At 28.3% G+C, this 25,424-nt stretch overlaps 5 protein-coding genes across 7 annotated transcripts; 3 read left to right on the forward strand and 2 right to left on the reverse strand.

The window, feature by feature from the left end:
* Positions 1–1,673: 1,673 nt before the first annotated feature.
* On the forward strand, positions 1,674–4,831 carry LOC122859826. Its single transcript, XM_044163513.1, has 2 exons — positions 1,674–1,939; positions 2,979–4,831. The coding sequence occupies exons 1-2, from the start codon at positions 1,674–1,676 to the stop codon at positions 4,366–4,368; spliced, it is 1,656 nt and encodes a 551-aa protein (XP_044019448.1). The 3' UTR covers positions 4,369–4,831.
* On the reverse strand, positions 4,768–6,082 carry LOC122859450 (zinc finger matrin-type protein 2). The gene is made up of 5 exons (XM_044163051.1): positions 5,826–6,082; positions 5,494–5,717; positions 5,312–5,385; positions 5,075–5,220; positions 4,768–4,999 (listed from the first exon to the last, which is right to left on the reverse strand). Exons 1-5 carry the CDS (start codon positions 5,829–5,831, stop codon positions 4,853–4,855), a joined length of 597 nt encoding a protein of 198 aa, XP_044018986.1. The 5' UTR covers positions 5,832–6,082; the 3' UTR covers positions 4,768–4,852.
* A 4,634-nt stretch (positions 6,083–10,716) lies between these two features.
* On the forward strand, positions 10,717–13,363 carry LOC122859453 (ubiquitin carboxyl-terminal hydrolase 46). Of its 2 annotated transcripts, none has more exons than XM_044163054.1 (8): positions 10,717–11,411; positions 11,503–11,583; positions 11,688–11,904; positions 11,984–12,064; positions 12,126–12,433; positions 12,505–12,663; positions 12,759–12,902; positions 12,964–13,363. In XM_044163054.1, exons 1-8 carry the CDS (start codon positions 11,409–11,411, stop codon positions 13,072–13,074), a joined length of 1,104 nt encoding a protein of 367 aa, XP_044018989.1. In that variant the 5' UTR covers positions 10,717–11,408; the 3' UTR covers positions 13,075–13,363. The 2 variants fall into 2 exon arrangements, with proteins under 2 accessions (XP_044018989.1, XP_044018990.1); XM_044163055.1 differs by having other exon boundaries at positions 10,728–11,411; positions 12,505–12,642.
* Positions 13,364–13,738: 375 nt separating this feature from the next.
* On the reverse strand, positions 13,739–19,001 carry LOC122859451 (sterol regulatory element-binding protein 1). Of its 2 annotated transcripts, none has more exons than XM_044163052.1 (4): positions 18,573–19,001; positions 15,964–18,497; positions 15,377–15,541; positions 13,739–15,286 (listed from the first exon to the last, which is right to left on the reverse strand). In XM_044163052.1, the coding sequence occupies exons 1-4, from the start codon at positions 18,637–18,639 to the stop codon at positions 14,933–14,935; spliced, it is 3,120 nt and encodes a 1,039-aa protein (XP_044018987.1). In that variant the 5' UTR covers positions 18,640–19,001; the 3' UTR covers positions 13,739–14,932. The 2 variants fall into 2 exon arrangements, with proteins under 2 accessions (XP_044018987.1, XP_044018988.1); XM_044163053.1 differs by having other exon boundaries at positions 13,741–15,286; positions 15,964–18,491; positions 18,573–18,879.
* An 879-nt stretch (positions 19,002–19,880) lies between these two features.
* On the forward strand, positions 19,881–23,970 carry LOC122859454 (myrosinase 1-like). The gene is made up of 9 exons (XM_044163056.1): positions 19,881–20,280; positions 20,620–20,764; positions 21,363–21,463; positions 21,550–21,683; positions 21,763–22,096; positions 22,186–22,528; positions 22,610–22,760; positions 23,159–23,397; positions 23,509–23,970. The coding sequence occupies exons 2-9, from the start codon at positions 20,721–20,723 to the stop codon at positions 23,660–23,662; spliced, it is 1,500 nt and encodes a 499-aa protein (XP_044018991.1). The 5' UTR covers positions 19,881–20,280; positions 20,620–20,720; the 3' UTR covers positions 23,663–23,970.
* Positions 23,971–25,424: the final 1,454 nt, after the last annotated feature.

A 25,424-nucleotide genomic window follows, 5' to 3' on the forward strand; every position in this document is an offset into this window, starting at 1 on the left:
TGTTTATCATATGATAAAACAGTATAAATTATTATCATTGATTAATGGAGATTATTTTTTTTTAATTTTTATATATTTAAATGTATTTTTCATTTTTTTTTTTTTTTAAATAAATAACTGTGAAATTTTAAACGCACGAGTGATAGGTAGCACGTTAGAAGAGATACTGATGTTTGTGATTACTTGAGAGCATTTTTACCTGAATCTTCAAGTGAGTGAGCTGAGAAAAAGAGCGGGGGATAATTTTCTCCATTCTAGTCATCTCCGACAAACAAACAATTAACAGTTGTATTTTAAAACTTTATTTCCTTGATGTTGTTATTCAAGCTTTTTGTTGTTAAATATGCACAGATTTTTAATATTTTTTCTAGTGAAAATACAATCAAACTAAAAATTAACAAGACCTGAATATTATTGAAATTAATTAACTTACGAAATAAAATGGATGAAAACTAAAATAAAGAAAAATACAATCAATTCAAAGTTCAAGGAAAATAAACGGAATGGAGGTCTATATTTTTATCGAAAATGAAGAAAAAAATTAATATGATTTAATAAATAATGATTGTTTTAAATGTAAAAAAATTTATTTCTAAGTTATATATATTTTAAAAGAACATGAAAAAACTATGATTGAATAATTATAATATATATAATTATTTTGAATTATACAGTTGTAATATGAGTCCTTTTTTTTTGTACTTGGCATGCAGCAAGATTTTAATATCGTCATGCATTTTGATCCTAAATAAAAACAGCTTTTTAAAATTTTATTATAGAAAATATTACTATCAACTCGGGTTCTTAAAAAATATTAATGAATTCCGAATCAATTTTATTAACTATTGTACTTGAGATTACTTTGAAATTTAAATAACAAATAAAAGTATTTCAACAATATCTAAAAACTTTATTTACTACTATTTTTTTTTAATTAATTTTTTCAATAAAAACTAGATTCACAAAGATTATTATTAATAGTTCTTAATAATCTTTGTGTGTACCTAATTATTATTAGTATTCTAATATTAATGATTTTTTTGTTTTTTTTTTAATTAAAATATAATTAAATATTCCAATTATCAAATTTGTTGATTAAAATTAATTGTAAGTAAGCATATTTGAATGTTTGCCTAATTATTGAACACTTAAAAAAATTATAGTTTAACCCTTAACCTTTTTAAATTTTCAAACTGAAATAGCGCTCTTTTATTTCGGCTATCTTCGTAAAACTTAGTAAAACTCGTATACTCTCGTATGCTTTCGTATATACACACACTCGTGTGTGCTCGTGTGTAAGTTCGGTTACGCAGGTCCTTTGTCCTTTGTTTATTTTTTTTTTTTTTCATTTTTTCTTTCATAGTTTCATCAGTCGCGTGAAATTTCAATCATCTGATTTATAAACATATATTTATCTCTAATAAAACAAAGTAACATTATACTTTACACGTATAATTTCATCGAGATTAATCAATTTTATTATCTGATTTATTTGTAAGTATACATAAATAACGATAAACATTATTAATTTTTTATTTAATGATAAATTTTTTAAAATAACAACTATTTATAAACTGCATGAAAATAATATATTAACAATCATGAATCAAAATAAAATAAATATTAAAATTGAAAAAGATGACGATTATGAAAATATTAATAATGTTAATTTAATGACAAGTTATAATTATGATACTAATGTCGTTAAACATGAAAACAAATTAGTGCAAAATATTAAGTGTGAAAAAAATTGTTTTGGTACTGTTGAAAAATGGTGTAAAATAAATCAAACACCAAAAAATAATGCAACAATAAATACAATAATATTGAATGAAATATCATTATTAAAAATAAAATATCCATTTTTATCGGATGAACAAATACGTGGAAAAGCACTGGTGAAATATGGAATTCCATGTTTTATGGGAGACGTTGTCAGGTAACATCTACATGTCTGTATATCATGCCCATCATGTTTTTTATTCTGGTGCTTTTATTCTATTATTATCACTTTACAATCACTGTATTTTAGATTGAAATACTAAACTATATTTTATCTCGGGTAGTTTTTTTTAGACATTATAATTTTTTTTAATCTCTTTAATTGTATTTTTATTGATGGTTAGTGTAAAAAATTAATGGATACATGAAAGCATCTGTTATCTGTATTTATTTAGAAATTAATTTAGCAAAAAATAAAGTGTGCTGAATTGGCAGTTGTTTGATAAAAAAAAGTGATAAAATTTTTCACAGTACTGAAGAAAAATAGGTTACTGTAAATAACATTAAATAATATTAGGGATTAAAGTGTTGGGTAAATTAAGAGTTAAAACAAACGTAAGTACCAGCTGACAGTGTCAAAATAATTTGTTATAAACAGTGTGTACACTGCAATATGTATACACAGTATTTTTTTTTTGCATTTAAAATACTGTCAGCACCATAAAGAGGTAACAGTGTTTTCATGTATCAACATCAAATCAGAAAAAAAATGTTTATTCAATTTTAAAACAAAATTTAACGATATAATTTAGCTATGGTTAATAAGTATCATGTACCAGTTGAAATTAACTTGATTAAAAAAAAATTTGGATTAATAATTTAGGTTTTTATTAAATTTTTATTTTTTAACATCAATTGATTTAAATGTAATATTTTTACAGAAAAAGATAATGTATTCTATCAATTGATACAGCAATTAATTTAGAAAAATATTATCATTGGAAATAAATTAATTTTTTTAGTTTACTCAGTAATAATTGGTAAATCATAGTGAAGTAACATCACGTTTCAAAAATTCCTTGAAAGTACATACACATTTATTTTCATCAAAAAAATATATTGATAAAATTTTTGATTGACTAACAAAATTAAGTTCTTGTAATTCTAAATATCATTTGTTCATTAACTTTTTTATTGTTTTTATTATTAATCATTAATATATACTAATAGTTTTTATTTTTATTTTCATTTACCAGGCAAGGACCGAATAAAATTGTTAGTAAATTGTTCCAAGATTTGAGGCTGAATCCAGTACATCAGCCGAGAGTTCCACCAGCTTTCATAATGAATCGAAAAAGTCAAATAAATTTGAAAAAGAAAATTAAAAAAATCAAAAAAATTGATTCATCATCAGCATCATTGTTGTCGAGTCAAAAATTATCTCAAATATTTTCTCTACAAAATGATAATAAAATTTTGAATGATACAAACAAAGAAAATATAAAATCAACTGTTCATTTAACACCTCGCAAACGTATGAGATATCCATTTAAAAAAAATTTATTCAACATTTTCTCATCTCTTGATGATGATCCTACATGTGACGTTGACGAAATATCATCACCATCAAAACGAAGAAAATTAAAAGCTAAAAAAGTCGAAGACTTATCAGATGATGAATATTCATGCATATTTACTCCACGTCAAAAAAAAAATCAACAAATAACTATTATAGATAAAGAAAATTTAACACCGAAAAAATCTAAAAATATCAAGCCAACAACATTGAGTCAACTGCCTGATGACATTCGTGATGAAATTTTATTTGACCCATTTGAAAGAAAAAATAAAATTGCTCGAAATTTGAATGATTCAATGAATTCTACAAGTTCAAAAATTGATTTTTTTGGTAAAAATGAAAGTTTTGCATCATTAAGTAATTCACAAAAATCACAAGAAACACCAACTCTTAATTATGATGAATTTTCATTTGATGAGGTTGAACAAAAACTGCTAGATTCACCAATTTTTAATTTAAAAAATTCATATTCTTCAGTTTTTGAAGTTGATGAAGATATTAAATGGAATGACGATTATAAATCTCAAACTGTTGATAACAATTCAACGTTGGAGGAACGTTCAGTGTACAGTAATTGGCAACCGACACAACAAACTCAAACTTCAACACATTCATCAACTGTTTCATATGGTAATTCATCTGTAACTTCAACTGATAATCCATGGAAAAATGTAACAAGTCAAGATTTTAGTGATTATGAACGTGTCAATCCTTGGAGTCAAGATACTGTCAAAATTTTTTCTCAAGAACTTGAAGAAATAAATTCTGAAGATGGTGAATGGAATGATTCACAAAAAACAATAATAAATGATCAGTTAATTAAAGTTAATGAAGATTCAAATGACACAGTTATTTCAAAAAAATTATTAAAATTAAATTTTAAAATGTCTGATATTCAACAGAATGGAACATTTGTTTGTTGTTTCATGAATGATTGCCGACTCTATAATGGTAATATAAAGTCTCCAAATGAATTAGCCAAAAGTCTTACTTTAGGTGTTGATGAACCTTTTGTTAAAAATCTTATAGATAAAATTATTAAATCTCTTATGCAAGATGATGATTGAGTACTCATTAAATTACTCAAAAATTATTGATAAAATGATTTAATTTTCAAGTAAAATATTGCATAATATTTTTTTACATTAAAATTCAACAACTATGATAAGAAAAATATTAAAATTTTCATTCCACTTACAAAAAAAAAAAAAAAAACTATTGAGTAGTTACCAAGTTTATAAGTTTAAAGTGTTTCAATGTTTTTTAGATATAAAAGTTTTTAATATTTAGTAAAATTTAAATTATTTATCGACGAATTAATAACATCATTGAATTAATAGTATGCAAGTTATTATTACTGTTATTTACAATTTATCAACTCATCAAACGTTGAGAGTTCATTAGAACCATTTTCAGCTAGTTCTGAAATATATTAGATTAATTAATTTTTAACTTTATTTAATATTTTCTAATTTTCACATCATCAAATTATTATTAATGAAAATTGAATGAAATAAAAATTGAAAAAAATTTATCTTATATTTTTTAATTTTATTTTTTTGCTTTTGAACTTCCAAATCCTGAAAATCCCATTACAGCTGCCATTTCATCTATATCTTCTTCTGGCTCATTGGATTCTTCAATTTTTCTTTTGCGATCTTTCCTCCGTTCTTTTCTGTATTCTTTTATTTTTTCCTCCTGAAACATAAATCCAGTGTTTAATATCAAAATTATATAATAGTAAATAAATTTATTAGGAAATTTTGTATTTACTTCTTCTTTCAACTCTTTAACTCTTTGTTCTAAATCATAATCTCTTTTTTTTTCTTCTAACTTTTTTTTATTAGCTGCGAATCGTGCTTTTACTTGGTCAACAGTAGATCTTTCAATTTTCATTGACATGCCAAGATTACGTTGATCTAAAATAGAGTTAATATATTATTATTCAGAGTTTGATAGACATTTAACACAATAAAAATGAAAAAAAAAAAGAAAAAAAGTTTTACTTACGTTTGGTGCCATTAATGTGATCAAGAAAATTAATGGAATCCTTTACAACACAATCACAAACATTGCAGTAATAACTGGAACAATAATAAAATAATATTAATGAAGTTAATAAACCTTTCAAAATAGTAAAATAAATATTTTATTAGTTTAATAGTTTTATTATTTTAAGACTAATAATTTACCCGCCAGTTTGAGAGGAAGGTGTTGCTTTGTTTATAACAACACTTTTTCCTAATTTTGATTCCAAATCAACCTTGTAATCTCTCTGCTTTAACATTTCTCTTTTTACAGCAGGTTGTTTTGGAATACCGAGATCTTCTTCGGCAATTTCTGCCTGGAGTCTTTGTAAAGCCATGCTCTCGTACTCCTCCCGGTTCCATTTTCTTCTGTGATCGTCTGGTCTTTGCTATCATAATTAGAAAATACACTATTATTTTTCTAATAATTCAATTAATAAACAAACAGTAGTGAAAAAGATTTTTGGTTATGTTTACAATTATTTATATCAACTTACACTCATTTTTTAAAAATTTTTTATTAAACTTATGAAACAAACTAATAAAAGTAATGAAATAGTACTAATTAATATTTATGTTTATTTGATGTTGATATATATGTTGAGATTCAACCAAGTAACTTGTTTTTTTTTTTTTAAGATTGCTATTTAGCATATATATTTATTTATTTATTTATGTATGTCTATTTGCCAGCGTTTGCCAGTTTATTTAATGACAGCCGACCATGAAGACTATTAAGCTTGATTAAGCTATTTAAGAGAACTAACTCCCGTGGTGGGGGTAACATTTCGTGTTCGTGTATGAACTCCGGCGGCCAGGGATGGGCATGTTTTAAACATCCTTAGTTTTATCCATTTGTATAAAACATCTCTCTCTAGCGGTAAAACTTGGAACTATCATCAAAAGTAACCAAAATGAATTATGATGATGATTTTTACCTCGTAAGTGACGGAAATCTCTTATACCCACTCCATACGGCGAGCACAAAATGTCGGACTAATAAAACCCTGTGGCTTCACTTTGCTTAGGGCTCAATCTCACGACAAGTAACATTTCGCTTATAAAACGCACTGAGCATGCTCAACAAGTTGGGCTTTGTCGAACTTGTAAACATGGCCGTTCTAATTCTCATAAAACTATAGTGATATATTCCTAGTTGACGTGATTTTCCTAGTAATTTTACGCGTTGCGCATGCTCAGATCCCTCAGAATCATGTCGGCCATGTTTACAAACGAAATGTTGGTTGTCGTGAGTTTGAGACCTTATACCCACTCTATACGATCCCGAAAAAGAGCTCATGAATTGATGTGAAATATATAGGACAAGCAGTAGCTGAAAAAAAATGTAGCTAAGAAATTGATGTTGCTTACCACATAAATTTTTGGCAACATTGACTCCTTAGCTTCATCTTTTCCTTAGCTACTGCTTGTCCTTGGACATTTTTATTAAATTAATAGATAAAATACATGTAACTTGTTTAAAAAAGAAAAACGTCTAAGGAAAAGCAGTAGCTAAGGAAAGGATTTGAGCAACGCATCAATTCCTTAGTTACATCTTTTCCTTAGCTATTGCTTTTTCTTGTACATTTTTATTTTTTAAAAATGAATTACATGTATTTTATTTGCTGAATAAATAAATGGGGCTTTTTTTTTCCGCTGATGGCGCTTGACAAAATTTTTTTTATATAGATTTCATATAGAAAGGCTTCACAAACGCCACCATCGGAAAAAAAACGCCCTAATGAGAACATCCTCTGAATACGGGTGCTGTTCTAAACGTTTTATCCATGGATAATTGTAAACAACTCAAAAACTCACAATACGGCATATGCCCTGGCCTAATCATGAGGGCGCTAGTGAGACTGCCGACTTTTTAACTTGGTTTTGTGCGTGAAAATGTGTGATTATTTTACCCTCTTTAGCTGCAGTCCAATTCACAGGGCATTACAATTTAGGGCTTTTTTTCACCACTCACAGCGCTTGTGAAGCTTTTGTATGTAAAATCTATATAAAAAAAACAAATAATTTTTCAAAAATAAGATTTAAAATATGGCTGATCTAGCCTCTCATGTCCTACGCTGTTGCAAACTGACTTTTTACTGACTGCGCATTCAATTGCGCATGCGCGAAAATAAACAGGAAAAAAAATAAACACCCAAAAGAAAGCACCTAATATCAAAAGTTTTTTATGAACACAATCCTGAACTGTCGGGCTTCCGAGTGACTTTTGGAACGTACCCCTATATCTTGAAATGAAGTTGCGCACGCGCACTATTTTTTTGTTGCACATAGGCTGCTTTCTTTCATGCTTTCTTTTGTGTATTATTTTTTTTTCACTCTAATGCGCATGATTATGCACATGCTCATATTATGCAAACTTGAGGAGAGGCCAGTGGCGTCGAACAAATAATTCTTAAAAAATAAGAATTAAAATATGGCGAATCCAGCCCTTCATGTCCTACGCTGTTGCAAACTGACTTTTTTCTGACTGCGCATTCGATTGCGCACGCCTAAAAATAAACAGGAAAAAAAATAAATACACAAAAGAAAGCACCTGATGTGATCTCCATCAGCGCACGCGTAGGTGCAGATGCGCAGAATTATTTATTTTTAAAAAAATGGCTGTGCATTGGCGCCGGTATTATATTTATATTTTTCTTGACATTTGTGTAGTAACCTAAAAATATTGAAATCGTTGGTTTTGTGAACATAATTTTTTTTGGGTGATACCATTTTATTTTAAATGGATTGTTCATGTTTTTCAATTACAATTGATTGACACAACAAAATGCTGAATCCTAAATGACATGAAATATATCACACGAATGTTAGGACAAATATATTGCCAGTGGTTGCCGGCGCCAATGCACAGCCATTTTTTAAAAAATAAATCAATCTGCGCATCTGCGCCTACGTGTGCGCTGATGGAGATCACATCAATGTTCTGAGGGCTCAAACTCACGACCACTGAAATATAATAAAACTGGAAGGTGAACTCTTATGCTTAGCCAATGCACGGAGTGTCGCTAGAGATAGCAATATATTGGATGGCTTTCCCTCTCACTCACGCATGCGCACATCAAATCATGTACAGTCAACGTCAAAACAAACTAGTACTACACGATATAAAAGTTACATTATATTTCAGTACAGTCTCAAACAACTTTAGTTGACGTGACTGTACCGACGAGGACAAAAGCCCATCCATTGAATCTCTCTCTCGGCGACGCTAAGTTCGGCTTCCAGTTTTATTATATTTCAGTGCTCACGACAAGCAACATTTCGCTTGTAAACATGGCCGACATAATTCTGAGCGATCTGAGCATGCGCAAATCCGTGAGATAAGTCACAAGTTCGACAGTGTCAAATCACGGAGGCACTGTGTTTATATGCAGTGTAAATAGTCAGCTGTCAGTAGTGCTACAAAAATAAAAACCAAATAATTATAAAAACATTTGGGCATGACACCACATTACACAAAAAAATATATAAACAAAACCTTGAGCAAAAGTGTTCAATTAAAAAAGAATTTAAAAAATACTCCAAAATTTAATCAAAACATCAATATTGAGATTTTAATAAGGTTATATTTATTTATTTTTTGAACCGTGACAATAGCACAGCTCATACTGAAATAACGGATTCGCGCATGCCCAGTAGGTCCGTAGGAACAACGGCCATGTTTACAAGCGAAATGTTGCTTGTCGTGAGTTCGAGCCCTGAACATTAAGTTCATGAAAGAAAGCAGCCATAGAAACAACTAGATTATTCTCAGTTATCACTAAAAAACATAGTTGCTTCTGGTAATAGATAGGACTTTGGTTGAAAACTATGCTAGCGGACTGTAGCCTTAAGGAGGTTATACACAAATTCATTGCGGGTGTTGCGGGGAGCTTCTGACGTCACAGTCTCAAGTGAAACTTGGCTACACTGTAAAATAATAAAGTGTAAAGCGCCTGCGCCCCGCATACAATATATGGGATTGCGGGTATGTGTGTGTGTTTGAACATGCCATACGTTGCCACATCTAATTTTTGTCAAGTTTATAATTAATTTCTCATTAATTGACCGATCAACATATGAAAATTTTTCGCGCAATTAATAAAACTCGGTTTCTAGTATATGTGTGATTTTTTTCAAGACTTTTTCATCATTTTTTCTATCCGAAAAAAATGGTTGAAATCTCCATAAGAGCCAATGTTAAATATTATTTTCAATAATTAATTACAAAAAATTTAACCGATCAACATAAGAAAATAATTATACCGTTGTATTCAGAATGAAAAGATCTACTTGTATACAAAATTTCAGAACATTCTCATTATATTTTTTAAAAAAAGAGTAATTTGTGTATAACTTCCTTAAGAGTTATTTGAGTTCATTTGAAACTGTCTAAAATGGTTGCCGAGGTCATTGGCCAGTTTACCTTATATCATTATGATTATTTATTTTTATATTATGTCATAAATATATTTCAATGGAAAAAAAAAATTCATTCCAATGTTACACAAAGAAGAGGGCGTCATCAACTTTTATACGTTTGATAATTGATACAGTAGGTGCGTTCTTTCGTCAATTTTTTGTTGGCGCGTCATGACCGCGCATTTGCGCAAAAGTCGTAGAATCAAGTAAAATTTTTAAAGTATACATGTGTGCGTTACTCACATTTACAAACAATTAAAAACTTACGTGCTTTTTCAGCTTTTGCGCAAATGCGCGGTCATGATGCGTCAACAAAAAATTGACGAAAGAACGCATCTAGGGGACGTTCCAAAAATCACTCGGAAACCCGGACCGGCGCAGTAGATGAAAAAATATAGAGATAAAATAAGGTGCTTTCTTTTGTGTATTTATTTTTTTTCCTGTTTATTTACACGCATGCGCAATCGAATGCGCAGTCAGCAAAAAGTCAGTTTGCAACAGCGTAGGACATGAGGGGCTGGATCAGCCATGTTTCAATTTTTATTTTTCAAGAATTATTTGTTTGACACCACTGTTCTTTCATCAAGTTTGCATGACAGGCGCATGTGCATGATCATGCGCATTAAAGTGAAAAAAAATAAACACCCAAAAGAAAGCACCTAAAATAAACTTAATAGTAACTAGAGGTTACTGTAGATATTGTAAGCAACAAAAACAGCCATATTGCATATGCCATTTACTTTTGTTACTTATTACAGTTGTGAAAAGTATTTTTTATAATTATTATTAATAATTAAACAATAATAATTTATTGTTTTGTGCCTATAAAAATACATGAACAAAAAATCATGTCTACCACAACAAAATATCAAAAATTTTTTCTATGATCACAATCTTGACCTTCCGAGTTTCCGAGTGATTTTTGGAACGTCCCCCAGGTATTATATGAATCACACGTATTATCTGTGTAATGTGTATTATACGTATAAATAGTATGAAACCCAAACCCGACGAATTATCCAAAAGTCAAAACCAGTCAAAACTGAGCACGACTGTACCTTTTAATCTAACCATGAAAATTTTACAAAACATACAAAAATTATTATTTTGACCTTTGTATATTAGCATTTCCAAAAAGTCAAAGTTGTTATTAACAAGTACTAGTTAAGTAGTAATCATAATTTAATTAAAAACTTTAGATTTGTGTTATTCTAACGAGCATCAAAGTAATTATAATAACCGGATAACATTGATGACATTTTTTTTCAATTGACCTAAAAGATGAATTTTATACGTCGGTATTTGGTGAAACAGATTAACTTAATTAATTATTGTTGAAAATGTTCAATCAATATCTATTTTCACAACGATCGATTTTATAAATAAAGCTAGATTGGTTACGATAAAATGAATGACACTCTGTTGTGTTTTTTAGAGTAAAAAAATAAATATTTACATATAAACAAATATACCTATATATATATATATATTCACGGAACACACCTATTATATGAAGGAAAAAGTTGTTGGTCAAATTGAGATAAGATTAATTGAATATTATTTTTTTAAAAACTGTTAAAGTAAAATAATGAGTTTTTTAGTTGCCATTGAACCGATAGTCTTTACAAAATATTTTATTAAATTCATGTTACGTTAAAATGGTAAGTCATATTATTATTTTCATTTCTGCATAATTTTTTTACAGTATTTAAACGTCATGATAATTTTTTAATACTTTTTGTTTGTCTTAAGGGTGCAAATATTTCACAACTCGAGAGGAACATTGGTGCTGATCAATTTCCTCCGAATGAACATTATTTTGGTTTAGTAAACGTAAGAAAAAGAAAATTAAATTATCTAGAAATAATTTCTAGATCAACATTAATTAAATAAGATTTTCTATTGTTGCTTAATTTATTTTTTCTTTAATATTTCAGTTTGGAAATACCTGTTACAGTAACTCAGTTCTCCAAGCATTGTATTTTTGTAAACCATTTAGGGAAAAAGTTTTAGAATATAAAGCAAGAAATAAAAGAACCAAAGAAACATTGTTGACATGTCTCGCAGATTTGTTTTACAGTATTGCAACACAAAAAAAGAAAGTTGGATCAATTGCTCCAAAAAAATTTATTGCTAGATTGAGAAAAGAAAAAGGTAATTAACAAACATTACAAACATAACAAACAAGTGTTCACCATAAATAAATAATATAATTTTACTGTTATATTTTTAGAGGAATTTGACAACTATATGCAACAAGATGCCCATGAGTTTCTTAATTTTCTCATAAACCACATCAATGAAATAATTTTAGGTAAGTAAATAATTTAAAAAAAAAAAATAATAAACATAATTTAATATTATTTTGATATTAGCTGAGAGAAGTCAGAGTAAACCAGGAACTGGAAAGGGTAGTGCAGCTGGTGGTGGTGGTGGTGATTCAGTAAATCCACCAGAACCAACTTGGGTCCATGAAATTTTTCAGGGTATATTAACATCAGAAACTCGTTGCCTTAATTGTGAGACTGTATCGAGTAAAGATGAAGATTTTTTCGATCTTCAAGTTGATGTTGATCAAAATACATCAATAACTTACTGTCTCAAGTGTTTTTCAAATACAGAAACACTATGTAGTGATAATAAATTTAAATGTGATCATTGCAGTAGTTATCAAGAAGCTCAAGTAAATAATTCATCAATAATTTTTTTGTTATAATTAGTTTATGTATATTTATTTTTATTAATTTTTTACAGAAACGTATGAGGCTTAAAAAATTGCCAATGATTCTTGCCTTGCATCTGAAAAGATTCAAATATGTTGAACAATATAATCGACACATCAAAGTATCACATCGAGTTGTTTTTCCACTTGAGTTAAGACTCTTCAATACTGTAAGCGACTCGGATAATGTGGTACATATTAATTCATATTTTTTATTAAAACAACTAGACTTAAATGGCCGATGTTTTTTTTTTTTTTTTTTTTTTTTCTTGGATTTTTCTTCTAGAGTGATGATGCAGTCAATCCAGATAGACTTTATGATTTAGTTGCTGTTGTGATACATTGTGGAAGTGGACCTAATCGTGGACATTATATTTCAATTGTCAAAAGTCATGGATTTTGGCTACTGTTTGATGATGACGCTGTCGATGTAAGTTAATTTAAAAAGTTAAAAATTATATATAGGTATTAATTTATTTTTGATATTTTAGAAAATTGATGCATCAAATATTGCTGATTTTTATGGACTCACATCAGACATTCACAAGACATCCGAGACCGGTTATATATTATTTTATCAATCAAGAGATTGCAATCAATAAGGTGAAATAAAAAAATATATTAAATTTATCATCGGAAATATTTAAAAGAAAAGATAAACCGTGAAAATTGTGAGAAACCCAAATGGCTTCCTTTTGTAACAAATTTTAATTTGTTGTTTTTGTTTTGTTTAATTTTATTTTTTTATTTTCCTTCTTGCTACAAAAAGTTCAAAAAGAAAAGAAAATTTATTGTATTTTTATTTATTTAAATAATCGTTTCCAAGACACTAGTCCAAGTTGATGTGATTGGAGCGAGTTGAATGATAATCATGAATTACTTATATCTACATGCATCAATACAATTTAAATGAAATATGTCGGCAAATGTTTTGCATTTAATTGATGAAAGGTATAAGCAATTTTGGAAATTTTATTTAAAATATTGTAAGAGAAAATTAATGATGAATAAATGAAAAAAAAAAATTGTTATAAAAAGAAATCATAGATTAAAATTTATTTATTAATTTTATTTGTCTGGTAAATTTTTTCATCACTGGAGAAGATGTGCAAGTGTCAAAGTAAATTAAATTTAGATTTTAAAGTTTGAAAAATACTGATTATGTTATGTAAAAAAAATAACACTAATGCAAATTCGAACTGAACCACACATTTGACACATCACAACAACTTTCTTATTAAAAAATAAAACTAAAAAGTTCGATGATAATAATTCATAGTCTTTTATTGATAATGTTATGTATAATAATAAAATTTATTAAGCGATAAATACATATGAGATTGGAGTCAGCAAAATTGGTGTTTCACGTCCTGATACAATATGAGCTTTGAGTGGCTAAGCTAGTTGTTTTTTGAGTTGAACAATGATTTTATTTTCTTTGGCTTCTTTTTTAAGTTTTTCGTTTTCTTTGACACGTTTCGAACAAATTTTCACGACGCTTTGAATGAGTCAAGTATTTAATACGAACATTATTAGGTTTGGCAATGGTGTTCCACACGTACACGTTTGTCGACAATGACTCCAAGAGCACGGCTAGTTACATAGAAAACTCTTCCAGTCTTTCCGTGATTAACCTTGTACAGCAAACCTTTTTTAAGTGCACCATTGCCTTTAATGACAACAAATTATATCATTTGAAAAATAAATATTTTCAATATACTTTAAATATACTCAAATATACTCTAATCACTCAAAGAAGACATACAATCACTGACAAACTCAGATGCTTGGCCTGAAATGTATATATATTTATCTCCAGTCAATGAAATTTCCAAGCCTAAATGTTTCTCAGGGTCACATTTATCAACTTTTGGAAAAAGAATGAAGTTCTTTATATAAACAGTATCTGATTTATTTGGCATCTCAGTAAGTTGTGAATTGAATTGAAGTTGAAGTTTGAATCACTGGATCCAACCAGCTGAAAACTGCGCGCTAATGCATTTGAACATGTGTGAAACTCCATTTCGAGAATTCTCAACGTTGATGCTGCTGTATGTCGTACATATCATCACGATCTGAGTGAACCATCTTGGTCTTCTCTAATGAAAATATTTCTCTGCTTTTCTTTAGATTTTTTTAGTATAAAAGTGGGAAAAAAATATTAACGTTTTCTTTGATTTTCTACTTAAAAAAAGGCAAAGAAATATTTCCATCAAGGTTTTTGCTGGTAATACCGAAATTATAATTAAAAATTATCATAAATTATAATTAAATTTATTTTACCGCATAATATGATAGAAAGTAAATATAATAAAGCAAATTTTATTAATTTTTTATTTTTTTGTTCGTTGATAAAATTAATATTAAAACTAAACTTAACATACAAGTTCACAATTTTACAATTAAATTAAAAAATGAATAATTCATTGGAAAAAGATATATTTTTTCATCCAGATATAGTTAATTAACAGAAATTGCAGGACTAAGTTGTTTCATAAGTTCATAGCATTCTTGTAGTTTTTGACGATCTCCAATTTTCTCTAATGTTTTAGCAGCTTCAGATAACATACCAGCACGTTCACCAGGTGATGCCAGTAATAATGTTGGTAAATGTCGACAAGCAAGACAAAGTGCAGCTGCATGCTCGCGCTCTCCACTGGTATTTTCAAGTGAACGATCTTTTCCACAAATCATTGATGTTTTTAAATTTTTATGATGTAAACTACGATCAAGTAAAATTTGTGTCTTCATTGGAGCTGCACCTGCCATTATTCTTGCTGTTGCCTCATACAAAAAAATCCTGGGTAATACAGACTGCAAAGAAAAAAAAAAACAAGAAATTAATTTCAACATTATCATTAATAATTTTTTTTAGTCATGAATCATGATTAATAATCAACTTACTGAAATATGTTGACTGAGTTGTCTAAGTTTGGCTAAATCTCGTTGAAAACCAGCAAGGAAGAAATTTGTAACAGCATGATCATTTCCTTTATCACATCCACATAGCTCTTGCCACAATATTGTTCTAAGTTCAAGTAACCAATCACAAACCCAAAGTTGAATCAACTGAAAGTAAAAATAACAACAAATTAAATTTATTCTTAAAAAATCTACTGGAAAGAAAAAAAAAAAACAATTTTAATGATGAAGATTTCTACCACAAGTGTTGCACTATAGAAGAATTGCACTTTGAATTTTAATGCAATGCAACTACAATGCACACTTGTAAAAGAAAACTTGAAAATAATCTGAAAAATAAAAATTGAAATCTGTTGACTAAGAGCTATCATTGTTTTTGTCAGATTGCTTAATAACAGATATGATAAAGACAAGGTAAAATTTATATGTACCATTGAAAAAAAAAAAAAAAATGAAATAAATGATTATCTACCCTGACTAAAAATTCAACTATATTCTCAGCTATTTCAACAAGAACGTAACTCTTAGACAACAGAAATTAAAAAATAAAATTATATGATGAATCATACCTGAACATTTTGTGATGATTGTTGTTTACAATTATAAAAAACCATAGATTGTTCCAAAAGTTTTCCAGCTTGGTCAATGAGTCTGATTGATGATTTACATTTAGATTTTTTAGCAGCTTGAATAACACTCAAAACAGCATGAGATAATGGTGAATTATTTGAATTTGTTTCATTGTTAAACTTGTCATATGGAAATTTTGTTTCAACAATATTCCAGGCTGTTGGATCTTCTTCACCAAGTCTCCATGATGAAGCAGCTAGAAAAACACCACCCCACCAAAGACCAATAACATCTTCATATCCTTTCGATTCATTATCATGATCAGAATTTGAGCCAGGAAAGCAACTTTCAACATTTGATGATGATATAATTGATTTTGAAATTTCTAATGTTTTTGAAGCATAAGAATCACCAGTTGTTGTTGCTGTACCAGATATTAATTTGATTGCTTGAGTTATTAAATGTTCTCTGTATGCTCTTGATGCATATGAAAGTGGATCAGTTTTACTTTTTTGTGAAGTTAAAGAAAATTTATCATTTGAATCATCCATATGTATTCCATAATTCCATTTTCCAGATAATAAAAATTTTGTACCTTCTTCTGTTAATATCCAACGATATTTTTGTGGTACATTAACACCAGTTATTAATAAAATACTTTTTGCTTTAGCCAAATAATATTTATGAACAAATGGTAATAATGATTTTTTAAATGACAATGCTGCGTTAATATAAATTTCAATTAATGACACTTTTTGTATATTATCACCAGCAGCTTCAGCATAATTAATTGATGATAATGTTAAAAATAACAATCCGTCAGTTGAACCTTCAGATAATTTTAAACTCAATAATCTTCCATAACAAATAGCAAGTTCTGCAGCTGATACTTCTTTTTCATATTTATCATTTTTTTCAGCAATCCATTTACCAATAAATAAAACCCATTTACCAATTAATAATTTATGAAGTACTTGACGTACAATTTGCCACAATGTTGCAAGCCAAATATCGAAACGTGATGATGGCAATGAACGACCAAAGTAACGTAAACAATTTGCCAAATCTGAATATGCTTTTTCATATTCATTAATTGACATATTAAATTCAGCTTGTCGTCTCCAACGTACTAGTTCCAAAAAATTTTTACTTTCAATTGGTATAACTGAATCACCATATAATAATAAACGACACAATCCACCAGCTAATAATAATCCATTGATAAACCATATTATTATATCATTTTTCCAAAATTTCATAGATGATGATAAATAATTATCTTGAATTTCATCATTTGTATCTGAATGTGTTAATATTGTACGACCATGTTCAACATGTTCTTCATAATTATTACTTGAAAACATATCAACATTATTGAGTGCCATACCAAGTGGATTAAAAGCAAGACAAACCAATAAAAATGCACAAAGTGTTAATCTTGTATGATCACGTAATCCAGATATATTATTTTGATTATTTGATATTATTTTTGATGGTGATGGTGATTTTTCATTTTCTTCTTTTATAAAAACTGGTGATGCTGGTGATAATGGTGCTATTGGTCCTGGTGATAATGATGGTTCACTTGAATCTGAACTTGGTGGTGTTAATTCACCACATGACAATAAATTATGTAATTTTTGATGTTTTGATGTCATTTTTAATGCCATATTTTCTGTTTTTAATTTCGAATTTTGATTTTGTAAAAATCTTATGTAATCAATTGTTTTTCTTAATATTGCTGATTTATTTAATTTTGCATCAGTACCAACAATCATATTTTTTAATTCAATTATTTTATCATTTATTGATGTACGATAACGTCGTTCAATTGCATTGTGTGCAGTTCTTTTACCTTCACGTGGTTTTGGTACACAAATTTGTGTATTTGTTGTATTTAAACGATTTATTTGTACTTTATCAGTTTCAAGAACAACTGGAATACCTGTAGCTAATACGGTTCCATTTGCAGTATTTACAAATGTATGAATTTGATGAGAAACAGATGTTGTTGTTGTTGCTTGTGTAGCTCCAGGATATACAAGAGATTCAGATTTTATTAATTGCGCTGGTAAAAGTAATTGTCTTTGATGCGCTGTGACAGGTGCCAATGTAACAACTGGTGATTGTACATTGAAGTTAACATTTTGTGGTATAGTTGTATATTGTGAATTGAAAACATTTGTTGGAATTGGTTGTGCAACTGACACTCGTTGATTTTGTTGACAATTTAATTGCTCTGATTCAGATTGTATATCGATTACTTTTTTTTGCTTTTGTTTTTGTTTATATTGATGTTGTGGTTGATGTTCTTGTTGCTGTAATTGTTGTTGTTGTTGCTGATGTTGTGGAGATTGAGATTGTTTATGTAATTCAGATGTCGGTATTGTATCAAAATTATCAATTTCCATTCCGTTAGATATGTTGAGTAATGGAAGATCATCATTAATTGGTTCACTTAAAACACTAAAATATGAGTCATCATTGAGATCTCCATGAAGCAACTCGTCAGAACAACGCAATATTTCTGTAACTAAATTTTTAATATAATAAATTTAATAAATTAATATTCTAGATAATTTTAGTTAATGTGACAAAAAATACTCACCATCAAATCCAGAGACATCATCTAAATTTAAATCATCATCGTCTGTAAAACTGTGAAATCCTTCCATTTTCTTTTTGATATTTAAAATATATTTTTAATATAAAAAAATAAGATATTGATAATATCTTAATGATACAAATTTCACTATGATTATTTGTAAAATTCACATTTTACACAAAAACAAATTGTGTCAACAAATTAGTATTCTACCTTTTGTATATCATAAACTAGATTAAAAAAAATATATAATATTTATAATAATGAGACGACGTTGAAAACAACCAATGAGAATACAAGCACGCGGATCAGGAGATATTACGTCACATTGTTTTTCTCAGTTTTTCTGTAAAATAAAAAAAAAATTTGCAAAGGCGTAGTGATAAGCCTCATGTACACCATGTAGGTCTTAACCTTAAGGCTAGTGTCCATTTTCGACTAAAGGTCACGACTGCCAACTTTATTTCCAGTAAACAATTAAGCAAACGAAAAGTCCCTATGATCAATTTTATTTGAATTGGGAATTTGGGATGAGCAAAAAGAAAAAAAATTAAATATAATTATATTTATTGACAAAAAAAATACGCTTAAATGTGCAAAATAATCAATCTTGATATTATTTAGTATAGTCTTGTTTCATTGAATTTTCAAATATTTGTTCCATTAAATATTTTCAAGAAATAAAATAAAGTGTCGTTATAATAAATTCATTCATAAAATAAACAGTCTTACACGGAAATCTTGCTTAATGGAAAAAGCCCAAAACGCTTGCAGTTTTTTTTTTTTTTAATATTCAATACCATTCCTGCTGATTTCGTCAAATATCTCCAAATTTCTCCGTAAACTCCGAATCGTTTCGAAAAAACTCCAATAGCTTTGATTTTTTTTTTCGATCTTTAGTAAAAATTAAAATCTAAGTGTTCTAGAACTATAGCTATAGTTTTATCGCAGGAATTCAGAGTATTTTTGGAGAATTATAGTTCTAGGTCATATAATTCTTATATAACTTAAGACTTATATAACTACACTAAAAAAGTCGAGAGATAAATAATTTAGTTTTCATATTTTATTTGGAATTTTATATATATTTAACAAATTTTTTATAATAATAAATTTAAAACTTTTAAACTAAAATTTAATAAAAAAAAATTTTTTTAGAAAAGATAATATTCAAGAGCCACAAAAGACGAGAGAAATATTGAGTCTTACTTAAAAATATTATTCTGCCATTATGTTGATCTATTGTTATAATTAATGTATTGATTTATTGCTTAAAGATTAGATAATTATTTTTAAGCAAGATGCAAAATGATGTCGCAGGCTCTGTGATTCAAGTCGCATTTTTGAAAACATTTTCCGTCTTCATTGATAATTATTATAATTTATTATATAACATTGACAATCAATGATATAAGAGTCGCAAGTGTTTGCTCAGGACGTGAATATGAATCAGTCTTCACGCTTCATTTAATTTTAAGAGAGACAGAGCATTGAGATAGAAACTGACTGATATAGGCTGCGTCTTCGTTATCTAAGCCCGTTACAAAACACACATGCTCAATGTGATAGATTGACTGTTGGTTTCAACTTGAAACCGCCGAGTTTACTGGCGGGGGACACAAGCATCATATCCCACGAAATTTTTCATGTCATCAGTTTGCATCCTGAGGCACAAATGAATATTCAACTTTTATTCTTCTCTGACATCAAGGTGACTTTATTACCAAATAGCATCATTCTAAATATAAAGATTAGAGACACTAATCATCAAAGTTTACTTATACACATCATTCCTCTCAAAAAATTCTCATTAGAAATTATAAAACCTGCACAAATACAAATTAAATGTTCAACAGCAATATTATTATTATTATTATTATACTTTGATAAGCATCTGATGTGTAGATGAACATTTTTTGAGGTTTTTGTAAAAACTTTTACGCTGGATACCAGATTTAATTGTATTATTCATTAACTTATAAAAACCTTTATTGTAGTAGATTGATCTATTTTATCATAATTGATTTTAAAACATAATCTACATCCACAGATAACTGATAACAAGTTGAGTTTGTCTCATCAAACCAGCAACCGTGTCAGCTGGACTAAAGTGGCCACGTAGCAACTATCTGGTGTAAGTCGACTAGAATAATGATTTGCATCAATGTAATATTGATATTCTTCACATTATTGCGGTATGTATATTAATACTTTTTTAACATATCAATATTTTTAAGGACCATATGGGTACGATTCATTCATTTCTTACAGCTAGCCTTATTCTTTTTTTGAATTTATATATGTACTAGCGCCGTTGACTATAATAATTTGTACTATAATAATACTAAAATTTGTTCGTTTTTTGGTAAAAAGAATTATTTGCTTTGCGAAGTATTCTTTTGGCTTTTATGCTTGCTTTTACGGTTCTGTGATGGCCAGTATTTGAACTCGAAACATCACAGACCGTAGGCCAGCAGCTTTGCTACTGAACCTCAAGCTGACTCATCGAAGTTGATGCAAAATTTTATCCTCATAAATATCATCAATAACATCAAAACAAAAATTCCTAATTTTTGTATACAAAATAGACTTATTTTTTGATAAACTCTTTTTAATAGACCAAATATGTAGATTAAAAAATATGAATAAGAAAAATTCGCTTACGATAGTTCATAAATTTGATTCTGTAATTTTCAAAAAACTGCCTAATTTTTTTTATTCATATATTTATCATTTCACATATTTTGTTTATTAAAAAGGAAAAATAAGTCATTTTAATACTTTTAATTTCAGGATAGCAGTAGCCAAAAAAAATAATTTTGCATTTCCTGGAGATTTAACAATTGGCGTATCTGGAGCGGCTTACCAGATTGAAGGTGCTTGGAATGCAAGTGGTAAATATATAGTTGGTAGTTTCATTTATACTATATACCAATTATTTAACATTTTATTTTTTCTTATTGCATTAATCAATAATCAGACAAAGGAGAAAGCACGTGGGATTCATGGACTCATAAAAAACGACATTTAATTTTTGATCAACAAAATGGAGATATAGCATGTGATTCTTATCATAAATACAAAGAAGACATCGCAATTGCCAAAGATATTGGAGTAAGAAAAGTGCAATTTTCCAATACTTACAAGCTGGAGTATTTTTTTAAAAAACTTTTTTTTTTGCTCTCTTTACAAGTTTAATCATCATCGACTATCTTTAAGCTGGGCTAGAATATTGCCAACAGGTTTTTCAAACAAAATTAGCAAAGATGGAATACAATATTACAAAAATGTTATTGATGAAATACGAAAACAAGGAATGGAACCATTTGTTACAATCTACCACTGGGATCACCCTGAATATTTTAATAATTACGGTGGATGGCTTAATGAGCTAATGGTTGATTTTTATGTTGACTTTGCGAGAGTTGTTTTTCGAGAATTAGGTTCAAGAGTCAAATTTTGGACAACAATTAATGAACCCAATAATTATTGCCATAATGCCTACGCTCAAGAAAGTTATGCACCTGGTAATTTGACCTGGTGTGATCGATAATATATTTTTCATTACATTAATTAAAAGATAATAAATAATCAGTCAGTATAATTATTTTAACAGGAATGCGATTGAAAGAAAAAGGAGCATACATATGTGGACATAATATGTTAAAAGCACATGCCAAAACTTATCATATGTACAATCAATTATTTCGGGCAGAGCAAGGTGGCAAAATTGGTATTGTCATTCCTTGCAGGGGTAATTTTCCTGCCAACTCAAATGATACTGAATCTCCCATGATAGCATTCCAATATGATTGTGGATGGATGGCTAATCCAATATTTTCCAAAGACGGAGATTACCCAAAAGTCATGAAAGAAAGAATTTACGAAAATAGTATATTAGAAGGCTTCTCAAGATCTGAATTGCCATCTTTCTCTCTTGAAGAAATTGCAACTATCAGGTATGAACGTTTACACGACTATAATATTATGATATTGCTTATCAAAATCATTTAACTTGTTCACTTTTTTTTTATTTTTAGAGGATCATCTGATTATTTTGGGCTCAACTACTACACATCTCGAGTATGTGCATCAATGCCAAAAACAAATGGAACAGGATGGTATCAGGATTCTGGAGTTCAAGTGTCGGTTGACAGAGCTTGGAAAAAAGGATTGCCCTCTTGGGCTTATGTATGCAATATATTATTATTATTATAACCATTATTACAGAAAAAAAACAGTCAACTAAACGTACCGGTGATCTAAATTATCTTTCATTTTATCAACGTGATAATATATAACATCATCAAAATTCATCATTAACACACCAAAAATATGAGACAAGCATTTAATTTTAAAAATATACTAATAGACATTCACCCTTTGTATTTCAAAATCATTAATAAATACATCACAAAATAAATTATACATCAGATAAAAAATACTAGAGATCTAATACAAGATTAGTATTGAATTTTGGCAATAATTTAGAAAAAAAAATCAATCATTGATAAAGTAAAAATTTACATGAGGGAAATGATAAATTTATTATTATTATTCATATTATTATTTGATTGATATGATTATAGATTGTTCCGGAGGGTTTAGGACTTGTTCTGAGAAAAATTAAAGACGAATACGAAAATCCAGAGGTACATATTTTGGAAAATGGATATGCAGATGAAGGGACAGTTAATGATACTCAAAGAATTGAATTTTTATACTCACATATGAAAGAAGTGATTCTTGCTAAAAATGATGGATGCAATATTAAAAGTTACTCAGTTTGGAGTTTATTAGACAATTTTGAATGGGATCGTGGATATGCGTAAGTATTATTATATTAGATTTTATTAAACTACGTAATATATGTCTTAATTCCTTCAAAATAATTTATAATTGTGGTATAATCAATTTTTGTATTTTTCTATTTTTTAAGAGAAAAGTATGGAATTGTACATGTAGATTTCAATCATGAAAATCGTACTAGAACGCCAAAGCTTTCGGCAAAATGGCTTAAGAAAATCCTGAAAAACCGAATACTTGAATATCATGATGTGCACAATGAGACTTTGAAGAAAGCCAATAACTAAAAAAAATTATATTATAGTAAAAACAATCATTTTCGATAAGTAGTCATTATTCATGATAATCAATTTCAATCTTACTGCGTAGTAAACTTCAAACTATTGTAATAAATAGACTACAGTTATGAAAAACTGTTATAAAAACAAACAAAAACTTTTATTTACAAAAAAAAACTGCTTATAGAAAGGAGGCAATAATTTAGACACGATTGTGTTTGTAACAAAGACAAATATATTTTGATTAGTTCATTAATAAAACTATTATACAATATGTAATACTTAGGAATAAAATAAAAATAATGAAAAATCAAAAAGCTGGATAATTTTTTTGTAAAAATACTTTTAATTTTTCAGTTATCTTAATAACTTGCTATTTATAATGTAAACTTTATTCAAAAATTATATTTATTGACCTTTTTCTATTTCAAAATATTACATACATTAATTGATAATATAAAATGGAAATATTGATAAAATAAAAAAGCTATTAGTTGGAGTAATTTATCTTACCTATATATAGCACATTCTATTAAATATTTTATCACCAAAAAAATATCAAAATAAATACCATAACAACACAAAGTCCTGAGCATAAAATATATTTTTTAAAATAACATATTGCAATACTAAATATTACCCTGGTAGAAATATTTCTCCAACTTTTTCCAACTTTCTCCACCTTTTTACGAAAATGACCCATAGTTGGAGAAACGTTGGAAAGAAGTTGGAGAAAAAAGTTCGAGTAAATTTTTGGTTGGAGAAAGGTTGGAAAAAAGTTGGAGTAAATTTCAGGTTGGAGAAATGGCGGAAAAAAGTTGGAGAAAAGTCGGAAAAAAGTTGGAGTAAATTTTTGGTTGAAAAAAGGTTGGAGCAATTTGTCCGCCATTTCTCCAACCATCGGTCATTTTCGTAAAGAGGTGGAGAAATGGCGGAGAAAAGTTGGAAAAAAGTTGGAGAAAAGTCGGAGAAATATTTCTACCAGGGTACTACTGTACTGATTGGAACTATATCAAGAATTTAGAAAATGATCTGGTGAAAATAATTTCTACGGAAATCCTCCGTAAAATTCCGGAATCACTCCGTAAAACTCCGTCAGGTTCCGGTATCACTTCGTATTCCTCCGAAATTGGCCCATTAAAATTCCAGACAGCTCAGAAAGTGTATTATTCGTAATATTCATTAGTTTTTTGATACAATAATATTTTATTTTTTACGAAAATGTTTTATTCGTTTATTATCTTTCATTTTACCTAGTAACTTGAGTATTTTCAAAATGCTACGAATTTCTCCATGTTTTTTCAAAGTAAGCCAATTCCGGAATAATCCAAGCCATTCTGGAATACTCCGGAGAAATTCGGAATATAATCCGGAGAAATACAGAATAATCCGGAGCTTTTCCGGAGATTTCCAGAGAAATTATTTCCACCAGGGTGCAAATGCATATATTTAAATTTTTTTTAAATTATCAATATATTTTCTGTAATAATAAAAGTAACTTAAATTTCTTGAGAATTTTGTTGAATCAACTTATTGGTAACATCTTATAATGTTAAATTTTCTAAATAACATATCAACAAAAAATTTAATGACAAATAATTTTTAAGGTCATTGTAGTTTGATGAGAGATGATCCAACCACTATAGTAGAACTTTGACAAGTCATCGAAGAATTCCATTCGATAGGAGTTCTCAACGTATACGAGTGGAAAATGTTTTTTAAAAAATCATTTTTAAAATTAATTTAAACAATGAAAAAATCGTTAAAATTC

This window comes from Aphidius gifuensis, linkage group LG6 (assembly GCF_014905175.1).
Source record: "Aphidius gifuensis isolate YNYX2018 linkage group LG6, ASM1490517v1, whole genome shotgun sequence".
NCBI classification, from domain to species: domain Eukaryota; kingdom Metazoa; phylum Arthropoda; class Insecta; order Hymenoptera; family Braconidae; genus Aphidius; species Aphidius gifuensis.